This window comes from Hemicordylus capensis, chromosome 3 (genome assembly GCF_027244095.1).
Source record: "Hemicordylus capensis ecotype Gifberg chromosome 3, rHemCap1.1.pri, whole genome shotgun sequence".
NCBI classification, from domain to species: domain Eukaryota; kingdom Metazoa; phylum Chordata; class Lepidosauria; order Squamata; family Cordylidae; genus Hemicordylus; species Hemicordylus capensis.
In genome coordinates this window covers 224,614,426-224,639,893 of record NC_069659.1, presented here as the reverse complement: position 1 = coordinate 224,639,893, position 25,468 = coordinate 224,614,426, and the positions used below count along the sequence as shown (strand labels likewise).

The following is a 25,468-nucleotide window of genomic DNA, read 5'->3' as shown; positions in this document are numbered from 1 at the left end:
AAGCAGCCTTATTCTGAGTCAGACTATTGATCCATCTAGCTCAGTACACTGATTGGCAGCAGCTCTCCAAGGTTTCAGTGGGGAGTCTTTGCCAGCTCTACCTGGAGATGCCAGGGATTGAACCTGGAACCTTCTGCATGCAAAGCAGTTTCTCTACCACAGAGCTATGACCCCTCCTCATTCAAGCCTTATTTTACATTCTTTATTCTTTAAGATGAGACACAGACTATGTCTAACAAGAAATCTAACAAGTTATTACAAGATGCAGGTTCAAAATAAGTGTGTGTCTCTGGGCGTAACATTAACTATATTGTGCTAGGCAAGCTAGATCTTTTTGAAGGTGTCCTGCTGGGATGCTGCACCAGTGCTGATTTTTTAAAACGTACTTTGAAATGTACAGGTATACTTATACCTGAGAAAACTTCTGTTTGCCACAAAACTTCCATTGTCCTGCACTATATTAAATATACCTGTTAGCAGCACTGTATGACCAATTCCTGACAGTATCGTGCCAGCCAAGTGGGTAAGCTCCCTACACAACCAAAAGCTACACATTTTTGGGTGTATGTGTGGAAAGTTGAATACCAAATCGGTGCTTCTGAAGGCTAGGTTGGTTCATGTAAGAAGCCAGCTTCAAAATACAATTCAAAGTTCAACTAATGTTAATATAATAGAGCAATATATGTTACTGCCTTATCTTGCTTGCTCTTGCAACACTGTATTACCTTTTACTGATGATGGAACTTGAGATAGTGACTTACGAAATTCTCACTGAGTCAGCTGCTTAGAAGGAACTTGAATTCAGACTGAAGAGTTCAAGTCTCTCTGTAATATAGACTCCTTCTCAGTATTTTCAAGAAAAGCTGCAGGCCTGCCTCGTATACCCGGACATCACAATGCCACAAGGATGAGCAGGTGTTCCTTTATTTCAAGGTATCTCACTTTCTATAGAACAGGTACTGCCAAATTACTTCAACAGGACCCTTATTTTTCAAACTTCAACTGAAAACCTTAAGCACGTTCCCACCATAATGTTAGCATTCCAGCATGAGGGTATGTCCCTAGGCAAACCTATCCTCACCTCACCTCAAGATAGCCTCCAAGCTATGGTAGTGTGCACGTACTTCTGGGCTGAAACGTGTATTGTCTTTTGACAGCCTATAGTTAATGTTATGCCCAGAGATACACATTTATTTTGAACCCGCATCTTGTAATAACTTGTTTGATTTCTTAGTTTTTGTCTCAGTGCTAATATACTGGAAGGTTGATGTTTGAACTGCAATGGAAAACCCTCTCTCTACTTTTCCACTCTGTTTTTGTTTCTCCCCTTATGGCATTCAGATATCTGAAGGTCATCTGTGGTATCAGGGTGTTGTGTTTTTTTATCCTTGTCGGTTATGGACTAAGGAGACAGTATTCAGCATCGAAAAGCAAACACACCAGACACTTAAGTCTACACCACTGAAGCTTGCTCTTGTGCTGACTTGCTGTGACAGTTTCTGGTAAGTTTCAGTTTACTAATATATTTCGTATTTGTATCCCACTGCCTCTCCAAGGAGCTCAGGGTGACCTGCATGAATGATCCCATTTTATCTTCACAACAACCCTGTGAGGGTAGGTTGAGAAATAATGACTTATAATTTGTCCAAGGCCATGAGCTTCATGGCCAAGTTTAGATTTGAACCCAGTTTTTCTGAGCAGCCTGTTGTGTGCAGTTTCCCCAGGCCACATAAATGTTGACAAAAGTAAGCTCTAACTGAGAAGAGAAGGAAGGGAGCTTTGGATGAATATTCAGCCTCTCAGAGTCTTAAACAGTCCTGCTTCTGACTCAAGTGCTCTATCCGTTACTGCAGGTGTGGGCAGACAATAGCCTGCAATCAAAAAGTGGTCACTGGCCAATTTCCAGTGGACCCCCAAGTGCACTGCAGCTCTAGGCAATTTGCAAAGTCTGCTGCACTAGGCAGAACTTGCTCTCCTCTTGCAATACACATTATATATCTTTAAGCAACACAGATGTGTCACACCTTAACAGTTAAGAGACCTAAAGTATGTAGTTCTAGTGTAAAAATGTTGCACAGTAGAACTTTGATTCTACATTGTTGAACCATGGGGATCCTGGTGGGAAAAACAAGTATAACATGGAAGGCCACCCTTGCATCACACCATGCTGGCTGATGGTATCCCTTTTCAGCCTGTGTACATGACGAGTAGTACAGGGTAGGCTCTATCTGATTTATAATGAGCTGTCATAACATGTTAGGACTAAACTTGACTCTTCTGTCAGATAACTATTGTTACTCAAATAATAACATAAGAACAGCCTTGCTGGATCAGAACTAAGTCCTAACTAGTCCAGCACTCTGTTTCTCACAGTGACCCACCAGTTGCCTTGGGAAGCCACACAACCAGGAGATGAAGGCATGCTCCCTCTCCTGCCACTGCTTCTCTGCAACTCGTATTCTAAGGCATCCTGCCTCTTGGACATGGAAGTAGCCTACAGCCCTCAGGATTAGTAGCCACTGAGAGATTTGTCCTCCATGATTTTGTCTAAGCCACACTTAAAGCCCCAAGTTGGTTGGTTTTTTAAATCAGTAGTTTAATGCTAGGTATAATGAGTACTTGTTGATGATATATTCCTGCGACTTTAGAGCCCAGCCCAGCTAGTGTACGGTTGCGTGCTGCTGATTTACTTTAGTTAGTTACTTGTGCCGTTGAGTCAGTGTCGACTCCTGGTGACCACAGAGCCATGTGGTTTTCTTAGTGTAACCAAAATTGCACCAGTGCTCTACTTGGGAAAAATGCACATGTGAAGTAGCAGCAGAAATTTCTAAAAACAGTGAGAATGATGGTTTGCAAACTGGTGTTCTATTTCTCCTCACAAAGCTGAAGTGGAAATCATTAGTTTCTGGTTATCCGAGAGTGTGAGAGAGTGTCAGGCCATAGAGAACTCTGTCTTCCAAGGAGTTAAGCAATTGACCTCAAATCTTTTAACCACAAACAGAGAAACATAAGTAATCTGGGAACCAGGCAATCTAAGGGGAGATCACTTTATTAACAGTATCTGAGAATGTGCATTGTTGAGCAAGCAATAGTCTTGAACTGGTTTGCGGCTAGTGATGTAATATGTAGTTTAGAACTGTGAACTGCTTGGTTGTGGGGCGAAAGTGTAGGAGAACAGCATTCTAAAACACTGCAGTGCTTCTTTGAAAAAAGAATCCAGATGGCAGAGGCATGAATGAGACTCTGAGAGCAGCTGACATGGATTGTGGCATGTAAGATTACGGCTCTCAGATTCTGGCCTTTGTAAGTTAGATGTCAGTTTGCAACTTGATTTAAAGAGTTGTTTGGAACGTTGTCTTGCAATCTAGTGGCTTGCTTTTTAACCCCCACCCCACCCCCCCGCCCACCCCCAGTTACCGTATTTTTTCCTTCTAGGCTTGGGTACATACAGGAGGAAATCTTAAGGAGCACCTCCTCACTTAATTTTTTTGGGAGAGGGGGGAGGAAAACACTTTTAGGAGAGGGATATGGGTTATTAGGTTTGGCAGGGGGGAGTTCAGTAAAATGAGGGGGTGAACTCCTCAGATGCTTAGGGGAGGATCTGCACCGTAGCTTCTACATATATTTTTCTTCCCCAAATGAGCTCTGGGAGGGTGGGAAACAGGTGGCTATAGTATCTTCTTCATGTGTTCTCCCTTAAGAGGTGGGTGTTCAGTGGTTATTAAATGTTAATGGGAATAAACTTAATTTGGAGGTCTAGCTTTTTGTAGATAATGCCCTGATCCAGATAATGTGTATTTAGTTGTGACTAAGTGGCGCAGTGGGGAAATGCTTGACTAACAAGCAGAAGGTTGCCAGTTCGAATCCCTGCTGGTACTATATTGGGCTGCAGCTATATAGGAAGATGCTGGAAGGCATCATCTCATACTGTGTGGGAGGAGGCAATGGTAAACCTCTTCTGTATTCTACCAAAGAAAACGACAGGGCTCTTTGTATGCCAGGAGTCAAAATCGACTCAACGGCACACTTTACCTTTAAGTCCTATTGAAACTAGTGGAACAAGTTATTCACAGCGAGTTTAACTCCCGGTATAACCTGGGCTGCAATAATGAGAGTCAGTCCCATTAATCAATAGGATTTACATTTGAGTAAGCATTGATAGGACTGCACATTATGTCACAACTAACCTTAGCAGTAACTGGTCCAAGTGCAGATGAGTGAAATGTTTTATAGCTTTCTGATTACCACATAGACAGGACAGTTGAGTGAAAGACTTTAAAGCAGTGTTCTTTATTGTAAAACACAGGGCCAGGGGTGGCCAGTGCAGTACTTTGCGGAGCTCAGCACAGTGGGAAATGGCTCTCATGTTGAAGGTTTCCTGCCAAAGTGGCCCCTGCCTGAAAAATAGTGAAGATCACTGCTTCAAAGGGACATATTTCTGGGAGCCACAGTGGGCTGCAGATGGAAGGGGAGTTGCATGTGTAGAATGTTTTTTGACACGTGCAATGTTAGTCTGAATATCACTCTACATCTACACATGTTCTAAAATAACAAATTGCAGAGGATAAAAGCAAGGCAAATATTACACAGTTATGAACAAGTTATTGTCTGTTAATAAATCAAAAGCAGACATTCATTTTAGAACTTTGTAAATCATTACAGATTATTGGAGATCACTGCTTTTCTTGTGTTTATTGACTTGCTTTTAGTTTTTCTTGACCCCAAGGCTGCTGTCAGATTTTGAGTGATGGTGAGAGCTGGGGCAGGTTTGTATGTGCATTTGTTCAAGATAATAAAATGATGCACTTTTGAGATACACACACACACACACACACACACACACACACACACACACACACACTTTTATACCACCCAAAACTTGCATCTCTGAGCGGTTTACAATTAAAATCATTTAAACATTAAAATCATCAAAATTAAAATAATTTAAAACCAACATTAAAAATTGAAATCATGAATCTAATTAAAAGCTTGGGTGAATAAATGTGTCTTCAGTACCTTTTAAAAAGTTGCCAGAGATGGGGAGGCTCTTATTTCAACAGGGAGCGCATTCCAAAGTCCAGGGGCTGGCGGGACTAAATGAGTTGGCGGCAACGGCAGACGAACCTCTCCAATGATCTTAACAGGCGGTGGGGCTCATGGTGAAGAAGACGTTCTCTTAAATACCCAGGACCTAAGCTGTTTAGGGCTTTATAGGTAATAACCAGCACCTTGTATTTTGCCGGGAAACTTATTGGCAGCCAATGTAGTTCTTCCAACACAGGAGTCATATGGTCTCTCCTAGATGACCCAGAGAGCAACCTGGCTGCCGCATTCTGGACCAACTTCAGTTTCCAGACTACATACAAAGGCAGCCCAACATAGAGCACATGGCAGTAATCCAGCCTTGAGGTTAACAGAGTATGTACCTCTGTTTTGAGATCTCTCATCCCAAGAAATGGATCCAATTGGCATTATTGGCTGAAGCTGATAAAAAGCACCTCTGGCCACCGCCTCAACCTGGGACACCAGGGAGAGGTTTGGATCCAGAAGCACCCCCAGACTGCGTACCTGTTCCTTCAGGGGGAGCGTGATCCCATCCAGAACCAGCAGATCAAAATTGTCTCCTGAGTTCTGACCCTGCACTATAAGTACCTCCATCAACTCAGTTTGTTATCCCTCATCCAGCCCATTTCTGCCTCCAGTCAGGCATTTAAGGAGGTTATGCCTTTTCCTGATGATGTTGACATGGAGAAATAGATTTGGGTGTCATCTGCATATTGATAACACCCTGCACCAAATCTCCTGATAATCTCTTCCAGCGGTTTCACATAGATGTTAAAACAACATCGGACACAATATGGAGCCCTGAGAGACACCATACAAAATTTCAGATGTTGAAGAACAGTCGTCTCCAAGAGACACCATCAGGAATCTGCCTGTGGGGTAGGAGTGGAACCACTGCAAAGCAGTGCCTCCCACCCCCTAATCCCCTCAGATGTTCCAGAATGATACTATGGTCAATAGTATTGAAATCTGCTAAGAGATCCAAAAGGACCAACAGAGTCATATTCCCTCTGTTGATTCCCAATTGGAGATCATCCATCAGGCTGACCAAGGCAGTGTCCACTCATAGACCACCCGAAAGCCAGTTTGAAATGGGTCTAGATAATCAGTTTTCCCCAAGACTGCCTGGAGCCGGGAGGCCGCCACCTTCTCAATCAGCTTGCCTAACTATGGAAGTTTGGAGACAGGCCTGCAATTGCTTAACTCTGAGGGATCCAAGGCAGGCTTTTTTAGAAGTGGTCTAATGATTACCTCCTTAAGACAAAGAGGCATCCTGCCCTTCCTCAAAGAAGCATTTATAATATCTACCAGGCCCTCTACAACAGCCTCCCTGACAGATAGTATAAGCTATGTCGGGCAAGGATCAAGAGGGCGGGTGGTAGGCCGCACCATTCTGAGCAACATGTCCACATCCTCAGGAGTAACAAACTGAAAATGATCCAGGGTCACCACATAAGAGGAGCTGTTGAACATGTTGGCATCAGACTCTGTAACAACTGTGGAGTTTGAATCTAAGTTGGCCCGAATATGAGAGATTTTGTCCACAACAAAACTCACTAAAAAGGTCGCAGCAAGTGATTTTTGGTTCTAAGTACTGATTCAAGGGGGAAGGGGTGCACATTAGCTCCTCCACAACCCTGAACAACTCAGCTGGACATGAACTTGTGGACGCGATACGAGAGGAAAAGAATTGCCTCTTTGCCTCGTTTATAGCCCGAGCATAGGTCTTCAAATGTGCTCTATGTAGTAATCTGTCGGATTCGAGTCGAGTCTTTCTTCATTTGTGCTCTAGTCGTCTACCTCGCTGCTTCAGCCCCACTAGTTGTTCCGTATACCAAGGGGTCAGTTTCAAAGTGGGTCGGAGAGGACGCTTAGGAGCAATCATGTCCACTGCCCTGGTGATTTGATAATTCCAATTCTCCTCGAGTGTTAACAGGGTTACTAGCAGAGCCAACACTAAATCTCTGCAAGGCTTCTTGGAATCCTATTGGATCAAATGACCTTCTCAGGAGGACCATCCTAAGGATCAGGAGGATCACCTCCACAGGGCTCAGGAGGCCCTGTGGAGGTGGGATGTTGTCGTGAATCCAACCTTAATCAGATGTTGGTCCGTCCATGACAATGGGGAAATCACAGGAGTTCCCACCCCAGAACACCACCCTGTTCAGAATGAAAGATCAGATCAAGTGTGTGACCAGCAATATGCGTCGGTCCTGAGACCACTTGGGATCGTCCCATGGTTTTCATGGCAGCTATGAACTCCTGAGCCAATCTGGACAAACTGGTCCCAAAGTGAACATTGAAGTCCCCTAGCACTACAAGCCTGGGAGACTCCAATGCCAAGCCTGAGTCCAGGTCCATCAGCTCAGTTAGGGACTCCATTGGGCAGTGCGGCAATCGGTACACCAACAGAAGTTCCAGTCTATCCCTGGTCCCCAAACCTAGGTGCACACATTCAATATGGTCAGATACTTCCAACAGGGATCCTGGCAAGGGAGATATTGTTCTTATAGACCACAACCACTCCATGTCCCCATCTACTTCTGCTCCTCAACAGAGTATCCTGGAGGGAGAAGCTTGGACCAGACCGGGCCAGCAGCCTCCCCCAAATCAAGTCTCTGTAATACATACCAGATTGGCCCCTTCATCCAGAATCAAATCATGGATTATTTCAAGTTTATTCTGAACCAACCCGGCATTACAGAGGAGCAAGACTAGGCTCTGTAGGTGGTTGGCATTGCTTTCCAAGGTCAAAGAGCTGGCAGGACAGCCAGAAGATGAAACAACAATTAAGTTTCTGATTTCCCTTCCCCTGCAACAGCCTGCTGACCTGTCAACATTACTTCTTCTGTTCCCCACCACCACTGGAATAGCTGCCCCATAATCAGTGGATACACCCCCTGTCTTCCCATCTCCAGACAGACCCAGACACATTAAAAACTCAACTCACTTAGGATTTCAAACAGAAGCCAATATAAAGTACCCACCCAACTTTACACACCACAAGGGATCCTGAGCCAAACAGCCTGGTCCTCGCCCTCATTATCTCCCAAATGGCTCCCCCAAAGGGGTGACCACTGGATGGGAAGCAGATGGGCTGTTCCTCTCCTCTGCTGGGCTTCTAGCAAACTGAGGCCACAGGCAGCATTCCTATAAAGGCCCAGAGCTGGGCAGGTGACCCCAGGAACTGCCGAGTCACTCACCCCTGGCCCCAGTCCTGCACACGCTCCCCACAGATGTTCACAGAGGCAACATATTAATGTTCATTAATTGTAACACTGCGTTGTGTTGACTCAGGCATCTGGTACTTCTCCACAGGTTGGTGTCTATCCTGTGTTCTTTTATGTTCTGTTGTTTAGAAGTTTGTCCCAGTGGGGAACCTGTAGAGAGTTTGCGGGGTGGAGTTGGAAAGGGAAAGGAAGGGAAAGGAGAAGGAGAAAATGGAGCTGTTTCTGAATAAACTCGTTGTTCAATCTATATAAGATTAATTTGTGTTTTACGTGAATGTTTCTGCAACCTCATTTCATTGCATTACTGGGCCTACATTCCTGAACTGCTTTCTAATATCGCTGCTGCTGATTGTTTCTCCAGCTTCTTGACCTGCACAAAAAGTGCAAAGCTGTCCATCTCTGCATCCCTGAGAAACAAACATTCCTCCAAGTGAAGCTAGCAGCAAACTGCAAGTGCCCTCCTCAACGTATGCTTCTGTCCCTCAATGGTCTCCTCAATGGACAAGTGTCAGCACATCATTGAAGGAGGTTGCTTTTAGGAGAGCCAAGACTGTCTCCTAACTGATTCTTGCATCCATGCAAAAATATTTGCACCCAGTCCTAAACAATTTCGAGTACACCTTGAGGGTTATCAGACAGCAGGCTTTATCGCGAGTTTACTGTGAGGTTTTATTGCAAGTTCAAAGTTGCCCTAAAAAAATGACGCCTAAAGTGGATTTTTGAACCCCGGGTATAAATCGGGCTACACTAATGCACAATGAAAAACCCAAATTGTGTATGAAGTGCTCCCCGATAGCTTGCAAGGGGTTTGGAGTAAATCTGGCCAACATGTGAATGCACACCTCTATTCCAGAAGAGAAGTGAACTAAAAGCTGGTTGTGAAAAACCTCCTGCTAACAGGATCAGGTTACCAATTTTTACAATTCCCAATTAAAACTATTTAGGGCACATTGGGAAGTTTTTGGTGTTCCTGAGTTCACAAGGAAGCTTGCCCGACTAAGAGCCATTTCCTCACACATTATATTTCTTAGTGATGGGATTGCTGCTTGAGTGACTCTTATATCTGGATATTATTAAAAAATGTAATGTGTGAATGTGAAAATATACACAACCAATTTCAATATCAATGTGTGTATGTTTTGGACTTCAAGTAAATGGGAAGCAAATTGTTTGTTTTTACATTCACCCATCATTTTTTCCATCAGAAGGATCAATTTGCAAGCGACTCTTTTACAACCTGTCTCTCAATTTGCAACCTGTCAATCTGCAACCTGTCTCTCAAAGTGTAATGAAAGATTAATGTGATCTTTAATTGTACAAAGTTTCCTAAACTCCATAAAAAACTTCTTATGAACTGAGGAGACTGTTTCACTCCTATTCCAGTTGCACAGGACAAATGCTTGGTAAATTGCTCAACAAGCAGGTCTGGCCCAAGGATCGGGGTGCCCCAGGCAAAGTATGGCTTTGGAGCTTCCCCACCCCTTTGCCCACACAGGTGGGCACCTCCCATTGGGTGGGTGAGTTATCCCCATCACCTGCGCTGGCTGGCTGGCTCTGGTGTGCACACCTGCCCATAGTCACACATCAGGCTGGTTGACTGTGGCTGGCTGTGGTGAACAGGGTGATCCACATCGCCTGGCTGGCAGACTGACTGGCAAATGTGACCCAATTCATCAGAGTCAGTGCCCCTCCCTGCTTGGCAACCTAGGCGGCTGCCTAGTTTGCCTAGTGGGTGAGCTGCCCCACTGGCACACCTGCTGTTGTTGAACTCCCATAATCCCCAGCCACAGTTATGGTTGGGGGTGATGAGAGTTGTAGTTCAACAACAGCTAGATGCCAGCGGTTCCCTAACTCTGATCTAGAACAACATAGGAAACTGCCTTACATGGAGTCAAACCATTTGTCCATCTAGCTCAGGACTGTCTGTACTGACTGATGGTAGTTCTCCAGGGTTTCAGATAGGCATCCTTCCCAGCCCTAACTGGAGATTCCAAGGATTGAACCCAGGTCCTTCTGCATGCAAAGTAGATATGTAGAGCACTGAACCCCATCCCCATGGATGTACATCATATGGCAGTACATGTGCATACATGTAACTCCTGTGTCAATTTGTCTCTGTTGGCTTCTGCTGAAGGGACAGCTCAGTGCCCAGAGTGTTATGTATATGAAGCTGCCTGCATTAAAATAAATTAAAAAAACAAACTCCATGTGCACATTGGGACTCCTGTGTTTGCAAGGAGTTTCTGGATGAGGATGCTTAGGGTGACAGGGCCAGGGTTTAGCCCTACTGACTGGCCATTGTCATTGAGTGGCATCTGGGAGGTGGAGAGTTAAGGCTGTGCACATTCACAAATTTTGGTTAGGGGTTCTTTGGACCCTTCAGAATATTGGGATTGGGGTCAGGGTTTTTTCCAACCATCCAATTAATTTTTAAAGGTAACTGGGAAATACTCACTGTGAAATCCAGAAGAAAAGTAATGTAATACCAGAGAATCACAGGGGAAGTGATGTAAGATCAGAGAATCTCATAAAGAAACATGGAAACGGGCCCCTTTAAAAAATGTGAGTTTAAAATGGGCTATTTTTTTTTAATGCATATAAATGCACAGGCAGACGGGCAGATAGAGGGCAGAAGGCGGGAGTTTTTCTGCCAGCCAAGATAAGGGGGCGGTGAGCGGGGGAGCAGACTCCTGCCACTATTTGGAACTTTGGAATACTCTGATTTTCCCTGAAGGGGGTCTGAGAAGTCCAAACCAAAACCAGCTTCCCAAGTTCGGATCTGGAACTTCTCCGAGCTCCTCCAAAATGGCCCATATCGGTCCATTTCTGAAGTTCTCAGCCCAACATTACATAGCCCTATGCTTACCTACCAACAGTGAGGACTAGGTGGCAATACTGGAGTGAAGCCCAGGCTGCGAAGTATAGGTATTGTGGGGCTTCTGCTGTGTTTCTCCAAGACCGAATGTGCGGAAACCATTTATGTAATTGGTTTGCAGTGCCAAATATCAGCAAACTTATCCAGTTCCCCTGCAACAATGCCCTCCTATTTCCTGAATTATTTTATTTTATTATTTGAAGTCTGAGTGCTCTTTCTCTTCAACTGTTTTCCGTTTATGTGTTTATGTTGTTTTATATTTAGATCCCAACCTTCGGACTAATCCTGGACAATGGTGTTCCAGAAGTCACCAGATGGAGGATGGGGCTGGGTGATAGTACTCGTATCCTTCTTTACCCAGTTCTTGTGCTATGGCTCTCCATTAGCTGTTGGAGTTCTGTATCTAGAATGGCTGGATATTTTTGGAGAAGGAAAAGGAAAGACTGCATGGGTTGGATCCCTTGCAAGTGGAGTTGGATTACTTGCAAGTAAGTCTCTACCAAAAAAAAGATTATTTCTTATAAAATGTCATGCTTACTTATTTAATGCTTTTCAAAATACCCATGTATGTTAATTTCTGCCCTAAAGAAGTTTAATTCTGTTTAAAAATAGAAAAGATACCTTGCATAGTTTAGATAAGAAAACCAATACAGGTATTAATATTGGATAAATATCTCTTTAACTCTCATTTAAGAATGGAAAACTGAAGCCATGCAATTCAGTATAAGAAACTGCATGTAAATTGTCATGACTGCTTGTAGACTTCCTAGAATTGCTTGTAGCCAGCCCCCACTTACACACAGAAAATGCTTGAAAGTACTACCCCCCACCCCAGCATTTCCCATGTGCACCTCTGGTCGTGCCCTGTATGCCATGTCAGCCATTGCTGGGGCAGTGTAGGGCTCTGCTTCCCATAAAGGGGCCTCACATACTGGAAGCACACAGTACTACTGTGAAGAGATACCTCTCCGCAGTTCTGGGGAGATTATTCAGCTTCAGCTGCACCAAACTAGAGCCCAAATACAGCACTAAAATTGCAGCATTAGCAAATGCTAGGAAGGCCAGTCGCTGTAGACAGTTGAATTCCTTGTGTGAGCAGTATAACATCTGAAGTAGAGATGCAAAGGATTACAGAAGTGATTTCCTGGAAAAATTGGAAGATGTGAAATAGCCACTGCAATTTCCCCACAAATCCTCACTTCAGATGTTAACTGAAACATAGAACAATATATAGGAAAATAAATAGAAAACACTGTCGTTGACCAGGCAAAGTCATTTTGCATAATTACAATGTAGGAAAGTTCAAGAAAATAAATATATGTAATAGAGTTTTTTAAAATGTGCTTGCAAAAGGAAAGTAAAAGAACAGTTTGAAATTTGCAGGATTTCAACATCAAACATTCATTTTATTGAATAATTACCATATATGGTAAACTTGAACTGTGGGAAATTTGAATCTGAGAAAGATTTTTTGCTTCTCTTGGGCATGATGTTGTTTTGGAATTATTGATCTGATTATTGAGTGTTAAAATCTGCTGAGAACAAGAATGGTTAAAATATGATTATTATAGTCAGAATTTATTCTTAATAATATATTCAAACCTTTCAGCAAGCATATTCTGATGTAAAACGTAGTGCATTCAGCTAATTTCAGTTGCAAGATTGTTCATGCAAAATTTGATATCTGTAGGTAATCAGGAAGTATGGAATTCAGAATTTGTTCTAAAAAATAATAATTTTAAACTTTCACCAAGCATATTCCAGTGTAAAAAGTAGTTCATTCAGCTCACTTTAGTGGCAGAATTGTAAGCAAAATTTGGTATCTGTAGGTCATTGAGTAGTATGACTTTATTTCACACCAACCAACTCCTCAAAATAGATTTAGAACTGTGACATATGCACTAGCTCATGGACTGACTACAAATTGAAGAATGAAATTCTACAGACTGGACACTTTTATATGGTCAATCCAAGCAGAATAAATGTTGCTTTTTTCAGAATCGCTTAGATACTGGGTGTTATCCAGAGAAACGTATGCATCTCTGTGATCAGTTAAAATGATTTTCAGTTTTTGTAAAATTCCATTCATTTCAATGGAATTGAATTCAATTAGATTCAATTTTAAATTGAATCTCAGCATGGCCACTGAAAAGTTAATTGTCTAAGTGGACACTGCTCCTGCCTTGTAAAGCTTTCTCTGAAACTATGGGTTTGAAGTGGTCCCTTTTTGCAAAATGAAATTCATATAATCTGATTGTTGCACTGAACATTAGATTCTGCAAATTTTAGGGCCTTGCAGTAAACCCTATTTTCCTGAATATTGATTGATTGCCCCAAACAGCCATATTTAGACAGTGTACAAATCATTTAAAAGAATAATTAAAAAGTAGGGTTGTGCATGGAACATTTTGGCGCATCATTACAGAGGCGTCAAAATGATTTGCACTGCCCCAGCTGAATCGTTGTGGGGAGTGAGCGGTAGCTTTATAAGGAGGCAGGTGGGTCTTACCTGCCCTTCTGTTGATCCTCCTCTCCCCCCACTGCTCCACTGTGGCACTGTTGGTATGAAAAGCCATACTGCACTCAGGTCATCCATAAAATCAGTACAGCAGCTAATGGGAAGGGGGCGGGCACCACTGACTGTAGGGATGTGCACGAACCGTGATTCCAACCATGGTTCAAACACAGTTTGGAAGTGGGGACTGGGAGCTTTAAGAAAGAGGAGAGCAGTTCCTTACCTGCTCTCTGCTGCCCCGTCAGCTTCCTGCTGGGGTGGTGTGTGTCCCAAGGATCCCTGCCCGGCACCAGCACGCACATGGCGTCTGTACATGGGTGTGTGCCATGTGCGTTCTGGCACCATGTGGGGATATTTGGGATGAGCACTGCCCCAGCAGGAAGCTGTATGGGGCAGCAGAGAGCAGGTAAGGACCTGCACTCCCCTTTTTTAAAGCTTCCAGTCCCCACTTCACAACTGTGCTTGAACTGCAGTTAGAACTGTAGATTGTGCACATCCTTAACTGACAGAGTAATACTTGGGAGTCCTCCAAATACCATTTTATCCTATGTACTGGTAGTAAAATCAGAGTTCACATTAGTATAGTAATGCACACTGAAATTGTGATTCTCAAAGTATGAGGCAGGCTTCTTGGGCAGTTGTTACAGGAGTTGCAAGGACAAAGAGGATTGAGAGAGAACAGGAAAGAGTCCAGAAGGAAGAAATACAAAGAAAGAAAACAAAAGGAAGAATAGAAGAAAGGGGTTGTTTTCTGTCACAGTAGTGATAATAAAAAAGGCTCAGTCTTGTACTGTTTTCCTCACTGCACAGATGTTTGGGTATTGAGATACTCTGCTTTAAATTATGAAGAGGTCTTCCAAACAGGAAAAACTTAGGTGGCAAGCGCACTGATCGAGTATGTACCACCTACAAGTTACACTGAGACTCTGAAAACTGTTGGGCTGAATCTTCCTGGCCCATAAGCAGACTGGGCCAGCATGTCCAACCATTGGTGAAGAAATTGTTGCACAAAATCCCATGCAACCTGTTGGGGTTTTTAATTTTTACCCCTAGTTAATTAGCAGAGCACTAAAGAAGCTACCCACTCCAGTTACAGAGTAGAATGCCGAGTTCAGGTGTTGCAGCTATTTAGAGAAGACACATGTAGATTCTTGTAGAACTAAATACTAAGTATTTATTGGTGAAGTACACTTTGGATAGGAAAGACATAATCCACAATCGAAAGAACTACATAATGAATAGGTAGGGAGAGAGAAAGGTGTTTCCATCTGCTCTCTAAGAGGAAAGGAAGGGAATCTATCTGACTCTCAACAGGAAATACCTGAAGAGTCAGATCAGGGGTCTTAGAGTAGAGACAGGTAGAACAACTAGGGAGACCCTTACTCACTATTTCTATTCCCAGTGCCCATAGTGGTCATTAGGATAGTTGGCACAAAAGGTCAATGCACTGGAATTCCATCTCCAACACAACCTTGTGCATGGGATTTTGTACAGCTTCCCACACTTCCCATTGAGTGTGATGTTGATCAACGAACAGTGCAGAAACCTATTGGGGAGCAGCCTAAGATAATTTTTTTAAAAAATCATAAAGGTGTGTGTGTGTGTGTGTGTGTGTGTGTGTGTATTTATGAAAATTAGACTCAAATATCTATCACCAGTGTTCATAACAAAAATCACATTGTCCTTGAAAGGAATTTTCTGGATTTCAAGAAGCAGGTCAGATGGACATCATCTTTCAGCTTTAGAAATGACATTGGCAGCTAAAGGAGGGAAGACTCTCCTGCAACCCTCTCCATGGCAACCAAGGCTCTGAGGGGGCCCATCATCAACGGAAGCCAGGAAAATCTGTAGCAAAGCATCCAGCCTAATTTCTCAAGCATTAAACCTTTGAATGTTCCCTGCTACTGAAAAAAAAATTGATTTCCCCCTCATAGTGGCATTATAGTTCTCAGTAAAATAATACCTTTTTAAATTAAACAATCCCTCAATAATTTGGATAAGCAAGAGCTGATAAGTGGGAGTTCTGCTACACTATGTTTCATTTAAAAATATCTATAGTTGTATAGAATGAACACCTAGTTTCACTGCTCACTTGGCAATGGAATGATTATTACTTTAAATATTATGAAAAACACTTATTCTGCAAGATTCCACAATGTATGTGTCCTGTCCTTTTCTTGGTGCTCACAAGGCCTGAGGTCAGGTGAAGTGAGGTAGAATCCAGCTGTGGCAAAGGATCAATCAAAGCAAGGCAAGGTCATGCAGAGGCAAGGTTGAGGCAAAGCAATGTGAGGATGGAATCATGCTGAGGCAAGGAGAGGCCCCATGGACTTCCAGTATCTGCAGGCAAACTGAGCTCCTAGACCTACCTCCATGCTTGGAGTGTCTAGTCCTTCAGCCATTGCCTGAAGTCTGGTGCTCCTCCATCCCAGCTGTTCTCCCCTGGATTGCTGGTAGCATGTTAGGGGGTGTAGTGATGGAGGAAAAGTCAGGTCTGTGGTGAGCTTGGGTTCTACAGGTGCTTCCTCGGGGGTTTCCTGCTCCAGATCATTGTATTTGTGTACTGCTTTGGGAACTTTTGTTGAAAAGTGGTGTATAAATGTTCATAGAAAAAAAGGACTTCTTCAGCTTCCCCCACTCAGTGGCATGGGCCAGAGCAGCCTCCTTTTCTGTTACACATCTTGGATTCATGGTGGGGGCCAGCACCAGTTCCACCCGCTCAGTTTCCGATTCTGAGTCACTACTGGAAGGAGAGGGGCTGTGACCATGAGAGTATGCTTCTTTTGAAAAGATCTTCCCAGGCCCTTGTGTCCTATAATTGTTCTGCACCTATGACTGTTGCATATGCTTTATGTGTAGTGCTCATTCATCGAAAGCATCAAGTGTTTGCCCTTGAAATCTGACACCTGCATTGCTGGGATCTATACCTAGCTGCTGTTTTCCTTGTTCACTCCAGCTTGATGGCAAATGGTTTTGCAGAATTTTTTCTGTGACCTATAAGTGGAAATATCAAAATGCTCCTGGAGAAAGTCTTTATCCTTAAGAATTGTTTTAATGCATTTCTAATACTCACAGAGCCAAGGTTCAAAGTGTACATGTGGACCAAAGTAATAATTATACCAAGCCTGTGGTTGCTGCCAAAAATAGCAGCCACATTATTAGTTCTCTTTCTATAAAACTGAATAAAACTTTAACAGTGACAGGAAGTTTCCCTGCCAGCAGTAGCCACTGATGTGAAACAGTGATGATGAAATACAGAACATCAGGACATAGATTAGTGTTCTACTCTGATGAGAGGAGGATGAACCGCCATTTTGGGTAGCAGTTGCTAGGTTGGTTCACAGAATTGCCTGCTATCTCAATTACTGTGCAATAATCAAACTGCTTTGATCCTGAAGAATTTAAAGTTGGAGACAGATTATAGTTGCTCACTTTTCCCAGAATGCTGAAGGTGCTAAGACAGGCAACTTTCCCCATAGAATGTGCCTTTACTGTTGGCTTTGGTCAATGGATTTTGTAGAGTTTTGTAGAGTGTCAGAACTAGCAAAACCTGTTTAACAGGAGACACCACTGGGACTAAAGAAATGTGTACATGTACAACAAGTACTATGATGCTTCTAGCATGTCATTTCCAACTCACTGAAAAACTCTGTATCCAGCCACTGAAGCACATGCATTGCTAGGCTAGACAGCAGATCCAACAACTTATCCTACACTGAACTTGTAAAAGAATTGAGCCCAGATCATGACAATTAATTCAGTGAATTCAGGTCCAGATAGATGCAGCTGTTTTCCACAGCAAATGACATCTAGATTGACTCTCCGTGTCAGGCTCACAACTTCCGCAAGGGCCAACCAGCGATTCCCAGACATGATGTTGTCATGCTGCTGGTGCTCTTTATCAGTTAGTAATTGCTTATCATGTTAATATGATATATATTAACATGAATAAAACTTTGATATATTAGGGCTAAAAGTATGTTCCTGTCCATATGTATGGCCAATGCATAAAGAGAATTCACTGGCTGGCTCTAGCCTAATGGCTACTCTGCAAGTCTGATCCCCAGGTGGAGTTCCTATATGTGTAAAGTTGTACGCTCCTGATAGTTCAGGTTGTGTGGCAGTGTCTGTACACAGACAATTGCACATGTGTAGGAATCCCATTTCCACCTTATGCCCAATGCAGGGGTGGAGCTTGGAGATCAGAAGGAGGGGCAGCACATGTAGCCCCCCTCCCCTTCTCTCCATGTGTTCCTTTTAACATGTAAATGGAGCTTGTAAGAATTATGAGAGCACCTTAGAGTGCATACCACATCCCTGTGCAGCACAGACGGATTCCGTGGCAAATGCACAGGGATTCCTCAGCTAAGACATTGTGGAAAGGATTCCTTGAGAGTAGGAAGCTTGAAAACCACTGTTCTAGAAAAAGGGACAGTGCGTCTCTTCCTGGCATGAGGTTATAAATAATTCTGCAATCTCTGTATAATTTGTTTTAAATAATCATCTTATATGACAAGAATTTATTCTCAGGCAATTGCACAGCTGTACTTGAGATTTCAAACGGCATTATTGTATATCTTTGGCACAAAAGACTGCTTCACGAGATGTGCCAGTGCTGCAGATGGGATCAACTAACTCAGCACCAACACTTTGCGGAAGGGTATTTCCAAGACCTCCACTTCCCTCAAAAGCCCCCAGTGTTGAAAACATGTCCCCGAGAAGCCCTGAAAACATGTTCCTGAGGGTGTTTTCAGATGACATAGAGGATTTCCAGAGGGAGTGGGGGTTGTCTAAATCCCCCCCCATCCCAAGCACCACTGTGGCATTAGTCTGCAATTCAGTTGCAGCACTGGCACATCTCATGGAGCACTGGTACTTTGCTAATTAGGATTTTGGCCATGTTTTCCAAATTTGTGAGCATACACATCCTGCACAACCATTTACTCTGCTATGTATTTATTTTGCTTATTGCTTCAAGATAAAAGAGCAGCTTCCTTGAAAGCTGAAATTTCTCTTGAAGTTAGATTTCTGGCCTGGTTTTAGATGGTTTGGTCCCATTAGTTATGCAAACGGTTGGACATCATTTATCACAATGGGAAGTGTTGCATTTTCCAGTTCCTACCCTAACAAGGCAATGGAGGCACCCTTTTTGTACCTTGAAAATGGAATCCTGTGCATACCTGCCTGTGAGTAAGTTCCACTGAATGCAGTGGAAAGTGCTTCTCAGAAAATAGTCTTAGGATTGTACAGTGAAAAATTTCTCAGATTGGTGCAATCCCATGCATATCTTCTTGGAACTCCCACCGAGTTCAGTGGGTCCTACACACCTAGGTATGCTTATGATTGGAGCCTAATAAACCCAGTACGCAGTAGGTATTTTCTTTCCTATGTTTACACAAGATGGTATGGTAGTCATGAATCTGAGTGAAATACATCTTTCAGTTCTAACAGCTGTTTCTTCGTCCAAAATGTGATCTGTGAGAGCTTTATTAGTTGCCAACACAGAAGCAAGACGAGGAAATGGAGGGTGGTGGCAATGGCCTTGACAGCAGTCCACTTGGTTGAGTAGTAGTGGGGGCTACCCTCCACAAAATTGCCTTCCAGTAAAACTAGTTGCCGACCAAGCATTTAAGGATTTCCCAAAACATATTGGAACAGAGAGTCGCAAGCCTACTGTTTAGGAGGCTCCGGGTGGATACCGCCCTTTCCCATTTTGCCCTGGGTGGGGAAGGATTAGGACAATTCCCAAGTGTAAACTTCCTTTCCTTATACTGCTGATAATTTACATTGTGAATATTTTGGGAACAGTAATGCATTTTTCTTCTTCTGGTTCTAGTGTTATGTTATGTGTGAGAGAGAAGAATTTCTCTCTCCCCACTTTCTGCCCTCCATGCATAATTTTATAGAGCTCTATCATGTCTCCCCACAGTTGTCTTTTTTCTAAACTAAATAGGCCCAGGTGTTGTAGTCTGTAAATGTTAAAAAGCATTGGAGATAGAATGGAGCCTGCAGGACCCCATACAATAGTTTTTGTTTTAAAGAGCATGAGTCTCCAAGCAACACCATCTGGAACCTACCCAAGAAGTAGGAGCAGCTTTTGATACCATTAATCATGGGATCCTTCTGGATCACCTTGATGGGGTAGGACATGGGGACACTTTTGCAGCATCTCTGGCCCTTGTAAGAGAGACAGATATTGCTGTATTGCTCTGCACTGCTCTGTATCTGATGTTTGCTTGTAATAAACTGAGTTTTATAGAAACAGTTTCAGCAAGTAGTGCTGGAGTACTATTGTTCCATCCCATGCCTTTTGGTTTAAGGGGTGCCACAGGGATCAACTTGACTGCACACTTTACCTTTACTTTACAGGGATCTATACTGAGCCTAACACACTTTTGACATCTACATGAAACTGCTGAATGATGTCATCTGAAGAAGAATGCCAACAGGATTTTCTGGGCCCAGTCCACTGTTTGTTGCCCCTCCCCCCCACCACAATCTATTAGAAGAATTATGTGGTTGGCTGCTGCTCCACTGCAAAGCAGCCAAACAGCTATTTACACACACACACACACTTGCCTGCCTGCCTGCCTGCCTTACATTTTCTCTGGTACCATCCTCTTCCTCCACTTCTTTTCCTCTGAAAAGAAGCAGCCAACACTCCACAGAGTTACTTATGGTCCTCAACTGGGTTCCTGCATAGATGGAGCTTTATTTTAAGCAGATTCCTCTTTTTTCTTCTCCCTTTCTCCGCAATTCTCTTATATAGGTCCTGTTTGCAGTACGTGTGTGTCTGCTTTTGGAGCAAGACCCATAACCATTTTCAGTGGCTTTATGGTTGCTGGGGGTCTGATGATGAGCAGCTTTGCACCTAATATCTACTTCCTGTTTTGTTCCTATGGAATAATTGTTGGTAAGTAATTTATGGAGATTCCTTTTTAATAACCCATAAGCAAAATGTGTGTTCTGCAGGGGACATTTCCCTTCAAAATCTAGACCTAAATCTTCAAGTCTCCCCCTTTATCGATGAGGGCAATACATACCTGTTGTGCAATTGCAATACATTCCAAAGAGGACTGCAAGAGGCTGCCTCATGAAACCCCTTTAAATGAAAGGAGATTGTGTGGTACTGGAGTGTGGCATTGCATCCCTAACATATATTTATTTATTTATTTATTTCGGTCATAGACCAGTAAAGCATCCCTAACATTGTTTTCAGTGCCTTTTAATTTAGTAAATCAGATTGGAATTATTGCCAAACCTTGTCAACATATTAATCCAACAATAAAGAGTGCTTGATTCTTTGAGATAAAATTCTTGTATTTTTAGGACTTGGGTGTGGCTTACTATATACAGCAACAGTAACGATCACATGTCAGTATTTTGACAAACGCAGAGGCCTTGCACTTGGTCTGATTTCAACAGGTACGGTTTTTATCATGTTAATATCTTTGTTCTGAATGACCTTACGCAGATATAACACTTAACTATGGTTTAACTATGGTTGTTTAATCTGCATACCTAAACTATGGTTAAAGATTTTCCAAACCAGGATGTGAAACCATGGCATGAACTGGGTTTGCAAACCAAGGTTTGCATTTGTGATGATTATATGTGACATCTGCCCCAATCCAAACCATGATTAAGGGAGTGCCTTGCCTCTCCAGCCTCCATGCTTGGAAGGTTAAAAGTGATTCCTTTTCATGCATGTCTATTTCTATGGTACTTGATCATGACTAACTTAGTTTGGATCTTGCCTACTATTTAACTTCACCAGGCCTGCACAGCTTATAACTTACCACACTATACACAACCTACCAGTAGCTCAGTAAAGCTCCTGTTTTTGCTGACTGCCTTGGACTGCAGAAATGGGGCTATCAGGCACCCTATTGTTCCATGACACAAGCTGATGTACTCTGTTTGTCTTTATGGATCAGTAGTTGAGCAGGTCTCAACTACATTCTGATTCAAATCAAGGATTTGTTTTACTGTTTCATGAATCATATCTTCAGCTTTGCCGCAGAACATAAAAAGTGCAGAGACAAGCAGACGCATGTAGCAACAAGATGCGTAAAACAAAGCACAAAAAGTTAAAAATCTGTAATAAACAATTAAAGACAATGAAACAGTCACAGGTCATTAAAACAATCAACATCAAGAGTATTTGTGTAGCAATTTTCTGCTGCCAGTATGAAAGAGGCAAATTTTCCTCTTACTGACCTTTCTTTAGCTACCAATAAAGAATGAATTCACTTTTATCGTTTCAGCATTATTGTCATATCAGCCATTAGACTCAGCAATGTGCCCAAAGATATCAGTAAAATAAGAACGATTATGTGTTTATAGTACAGTTAATTACATTATAATGCTTGGTGCTTAGCCATTGAATTGTGTATAGCATTGATTCTAGATTATGAAATTATGTAAACATCTCTGCATTTTCTCCTTTTCAGGATCAAGTGTTGGACTTTTTATATATGCTGCACTACAAAGAGAACTAATTGAACTGTATGGCTTGGATGGATGTTTGCTTATTGTTGGTGCATTGTCTCTAAATATATTAGCATGCGGGAGTTTAATGAGACCTCTGCGATCATGCAGTTCCTCCTTACCAGAAAAGCCATGCCTTGAGAAGATTCCAGATCAGTACCTCATTTATAATGAAAAAGAAAATAATGTTTACGAAGAAAATATAAACATACTTGAAAAGGCCACTAATGAAAGAAAAGGTACAAACAGAACATCTTGTAGAGATTGTAAGCAGGACTCTGTTATACCCAAGAACAGCCTACTATCAATAACACCAAGAGAGACAGACACGTACAGAAAGAAAGTTGCAGAGCAGACACATTTTTGTAAACAGCTTGCCAAGAAGAAATGGCACCTGTATGTAGACTACTGGAAGGAAACATTGGATCTTTTTAAAAACAAAGTATTTTCATCACTTTTTATTGCCATCTTCTTCTTTGACATTGGAGGCTTTCCTCCTTCATTGCTCATGGAAGACATAGCAAGAAGTTCAAATATTGGTGAAGAAGATTGTGTCATTCCTCTCATTTCCATCATAGGCATTATGACTGCCATTGGTAAACTCGTTTTAGGAATACTGGCAGATTTTGAATGGATTAATACTTTATATCTCTATGTCTTGACTTTAATACTGACTGCAGTGGCACTGGTTTTGATTCCATTTGCCCAAAGTTACATTACACTGGCAATACTTTCAGGGATTTTAGGTTTTCTTGCAGGCAATTGGTCCATTTTCCCATATGTCACAACAAAGACTGTTGGAATTGATAAATTAACACATGCATATGGCATATTGATGTTTTTTGCTGGACTTGGAAACAGTCTTGGACCACCAATTGTAGGTAAGAATGCATTTCTACATACATAGTAATTCTGATATATGTGTTGAATTACATCTACTTACAATGGAGTTTGTTTATGGCAATTCTATTACATAGAATTGTTAAATAAGTTTGGGAAGAATATAGCAGTAAACAATTCCCTACCATTGTTTAAACTTCATTGTAAATGTCAGAAAATGTTCATTATAAATCAAGCCCTCTTTGCTATAAAATGCATTTGATTTTGTCTGCTTTCTGACTGATGTGCTTTTAAAAGCAGTGGTTCTTATTCTGCTTGTCTCTACTGGGGGCCATTATTGGTGACTTGCCAAGGCCAAGCATTGTGCCAAAGCTTGCCCACCTTTTGGAAGCAATAGTATACTTCTCTTCTGGCTGTCCCTGCAATCCCAACGGCAGGTGAAATCAACAGAGGGGAGGAAGATTACGAATATGTTTTCTGTTACGGGGCTGTTCTTGAGCTTTTGTTGCCTGTCCCAAGCCTTCATAATGCTAGAAGTCTAAAATCATAAGACGCTGCAATGTGTCACTGCATATTTGCTAATATGGAATATCTATTTTACAGTTATTGTGCATGTTTTATGGGAAAGCAAAGTATTCTCTGTTACTTTGTAGCCATTTGGATCCATAGCTGAGATATATAATGGGTAATTTAGGGGTTACTCACCTTTTCTGTCAAAGTACGTGCATCTGAATGTTGTTTCTTTTCTTTTCTAGGTTGGTTTTATGACTGGACAAAGTCCTATGACATAGCATTTTACTTTAGTGGACTTTGTGTTCTGTTCGGAGGGCTGCTTTTGCTGGTGGCAGCACTGCCATGTTGGAACAGCACGAACAGTAGCAATCAACCAGAAAAGCCACTTCCAAATATGTACTCCTACAAAGCTGCATCCAGTGCATAGGTGACAATGTGGAACAGCTGGTTCCCTTTTTATACTGCACAGCAAGCTATTTTTAGAAATCTGTCCACTTATTTATGAAGTAAAAATACCTTTTTATACTCTTTCGAATTCCTTTTAGCTTTGATCCAGAGCCTTTTGCATCCATGGGATTCCCACTGCTGGCTATGGCAGATGAAGCTCCATAAGCACAAGAGGCCTTTTGCTTTGCCATTGTCAACAATCAGCCTTGCTTGTGCCTATGAGCTATATTGCTGGATTACAGCCAGCTTACCTAGGGGCTCTTAAAGTACACACACAAGCTCCAATGTGAATGTTGAACTCCTGTGCAAACGTTTCTCCACTGGCTTCAGTGTTAGGAAGCTTCATATGTGCGATGGAGAGATTATCATGTGCAATCGTGAAATTAATAGAAAGGTCTTTCCATGTGCAAAGTTTTACATGCACACTGAAGTACCCAAAAGGAGATCTGGACTGGTGTCAGCATATTCGGTCTCTGGCAATGTCTTTCTTTCATGCCCATGTTGTCTTTTACCACATGTTCACCAGCTTGATATTTTTGTAACGGAACAAAGAAGTGTTTTATACAAATGTTTATGTAAACATTTTGCATTTGCTTAGTTTTGACAAAGATGGCAGTTGCCTCTCTCTCTTCAGAAATTTTGATAGCTCTGTAGTGAGAGACATATGGACCTGAATGTAATGTGTATTTTTGGTGCTTGCTTCCTGATAAGGTAAATGCCTTTTACAAGGTCTTTCTTATTTGTTATTACAAGGAGGATTTTGGTCACATTATCTGTGAAGTAAATGCTACAGCAAGACTTAAGGTTCTAAATGCCATTGAAGATGCTGCACTCCAAATATTTTACTGCTCACTTCCTCAGAAGTCTATGTTTTTAAAACTGTTGAACCAAAATCTATGAAGCCAAGGAATAAATATAAGTTGTAAAACCAGAAATCTTCATATGATTAAATAATTTTGTTCTGTGTCAAAATTCCAGTGCAGTAAAACACTTAGATGTATCCCAAGCTCTTAAAAGACAATTTTCATTCAAAGCATTTTTCTAAAGGTAAGCTATTTTTAGTTTGAGTAGAATCTCTCAAGCTTTCAGATATTCTAAGGTTGCCATTGTAGAGTAACTAACCAATAATGTTTCCCCATAGAAACAAATGGGCCTGCAACACTGACTCCTTAGAGGTTGCAAAATAAAGGTTTTTGCTAAATGGCATCTAAGAGTACTTAACGTTTTAACTAAACATGCAAAATGAAACAATGTCCAGTCAAAGTATTTTATATGCAGGGGAGGTTGGAAAATGACAGACAAGCGCACCCTTAGGCATAGACCTGGGGGCCCAGTCAGTGTGCCCTCTCTCCTGGAGGTGCCCTATAATTTTCCACAAGAGAAAAGAGGGATCCTTTTATATTTCTGAAATGGCTTGGCCTAGAGTTCTGAAGTTTGGCACAGATATAAGGCAAATTAGCAGGACTCCCTGTTTTGATTTTGAAGCAGATTGGC

At 42.1% G+C, this 25,468-nt stretch overlaps 1 protein-coding gene across 8 annotated transcripts in view; it reads left to right on the top strand.

The window, feature by feature from the left end:
- Positions 1-24,915, top strand: part of SLC16A9 (solute carrier family 16 member 9) — a 40,754-nt gene extending 15,839 nt beyond the window's left edge. For 5 of the 8 annotated variants that reach the window (XM_053312776.1, XM_053312777.1, XM_053312781.1 and 2 more), the window contains exons 2-7: positions 1,342-1,502; positions 11,434-11,657; positions 20,454-20,597; positions 21,014-21,109; positions 22,138-23,055; positions 23,770-24,915. In XM_053312776.1, the coding sequence (XP_053168751.1) occupies positions 11,462-11,657; positions 20,454-20,597; positions 21,014-21,109; positions 22,138-23,055; positions 23,770-23,954 (1,539 nt within the window). In that variant the 5' untranslated portion in view covers positions 1,342-1,502; positions 11,434-11,461 and the 3' untranslated portion in view covers positions 23,955-24,915. The remainder of the gene's footprint in view (positions 1-1,341; positions 1,503-11,433; positions 11,658-20,453; positions 20,598-21,013; positions 21,110-22,137; positions 23,056-23,769) is intronic. The other 3 variants (XM_053312778.1, XM_053312783.1, XM_053312782.1) reach the window with 1 other exon arrangement.
- The last annotated feature ends 553 nt before the right edge of the window (positions 24,916-25,468 follow it).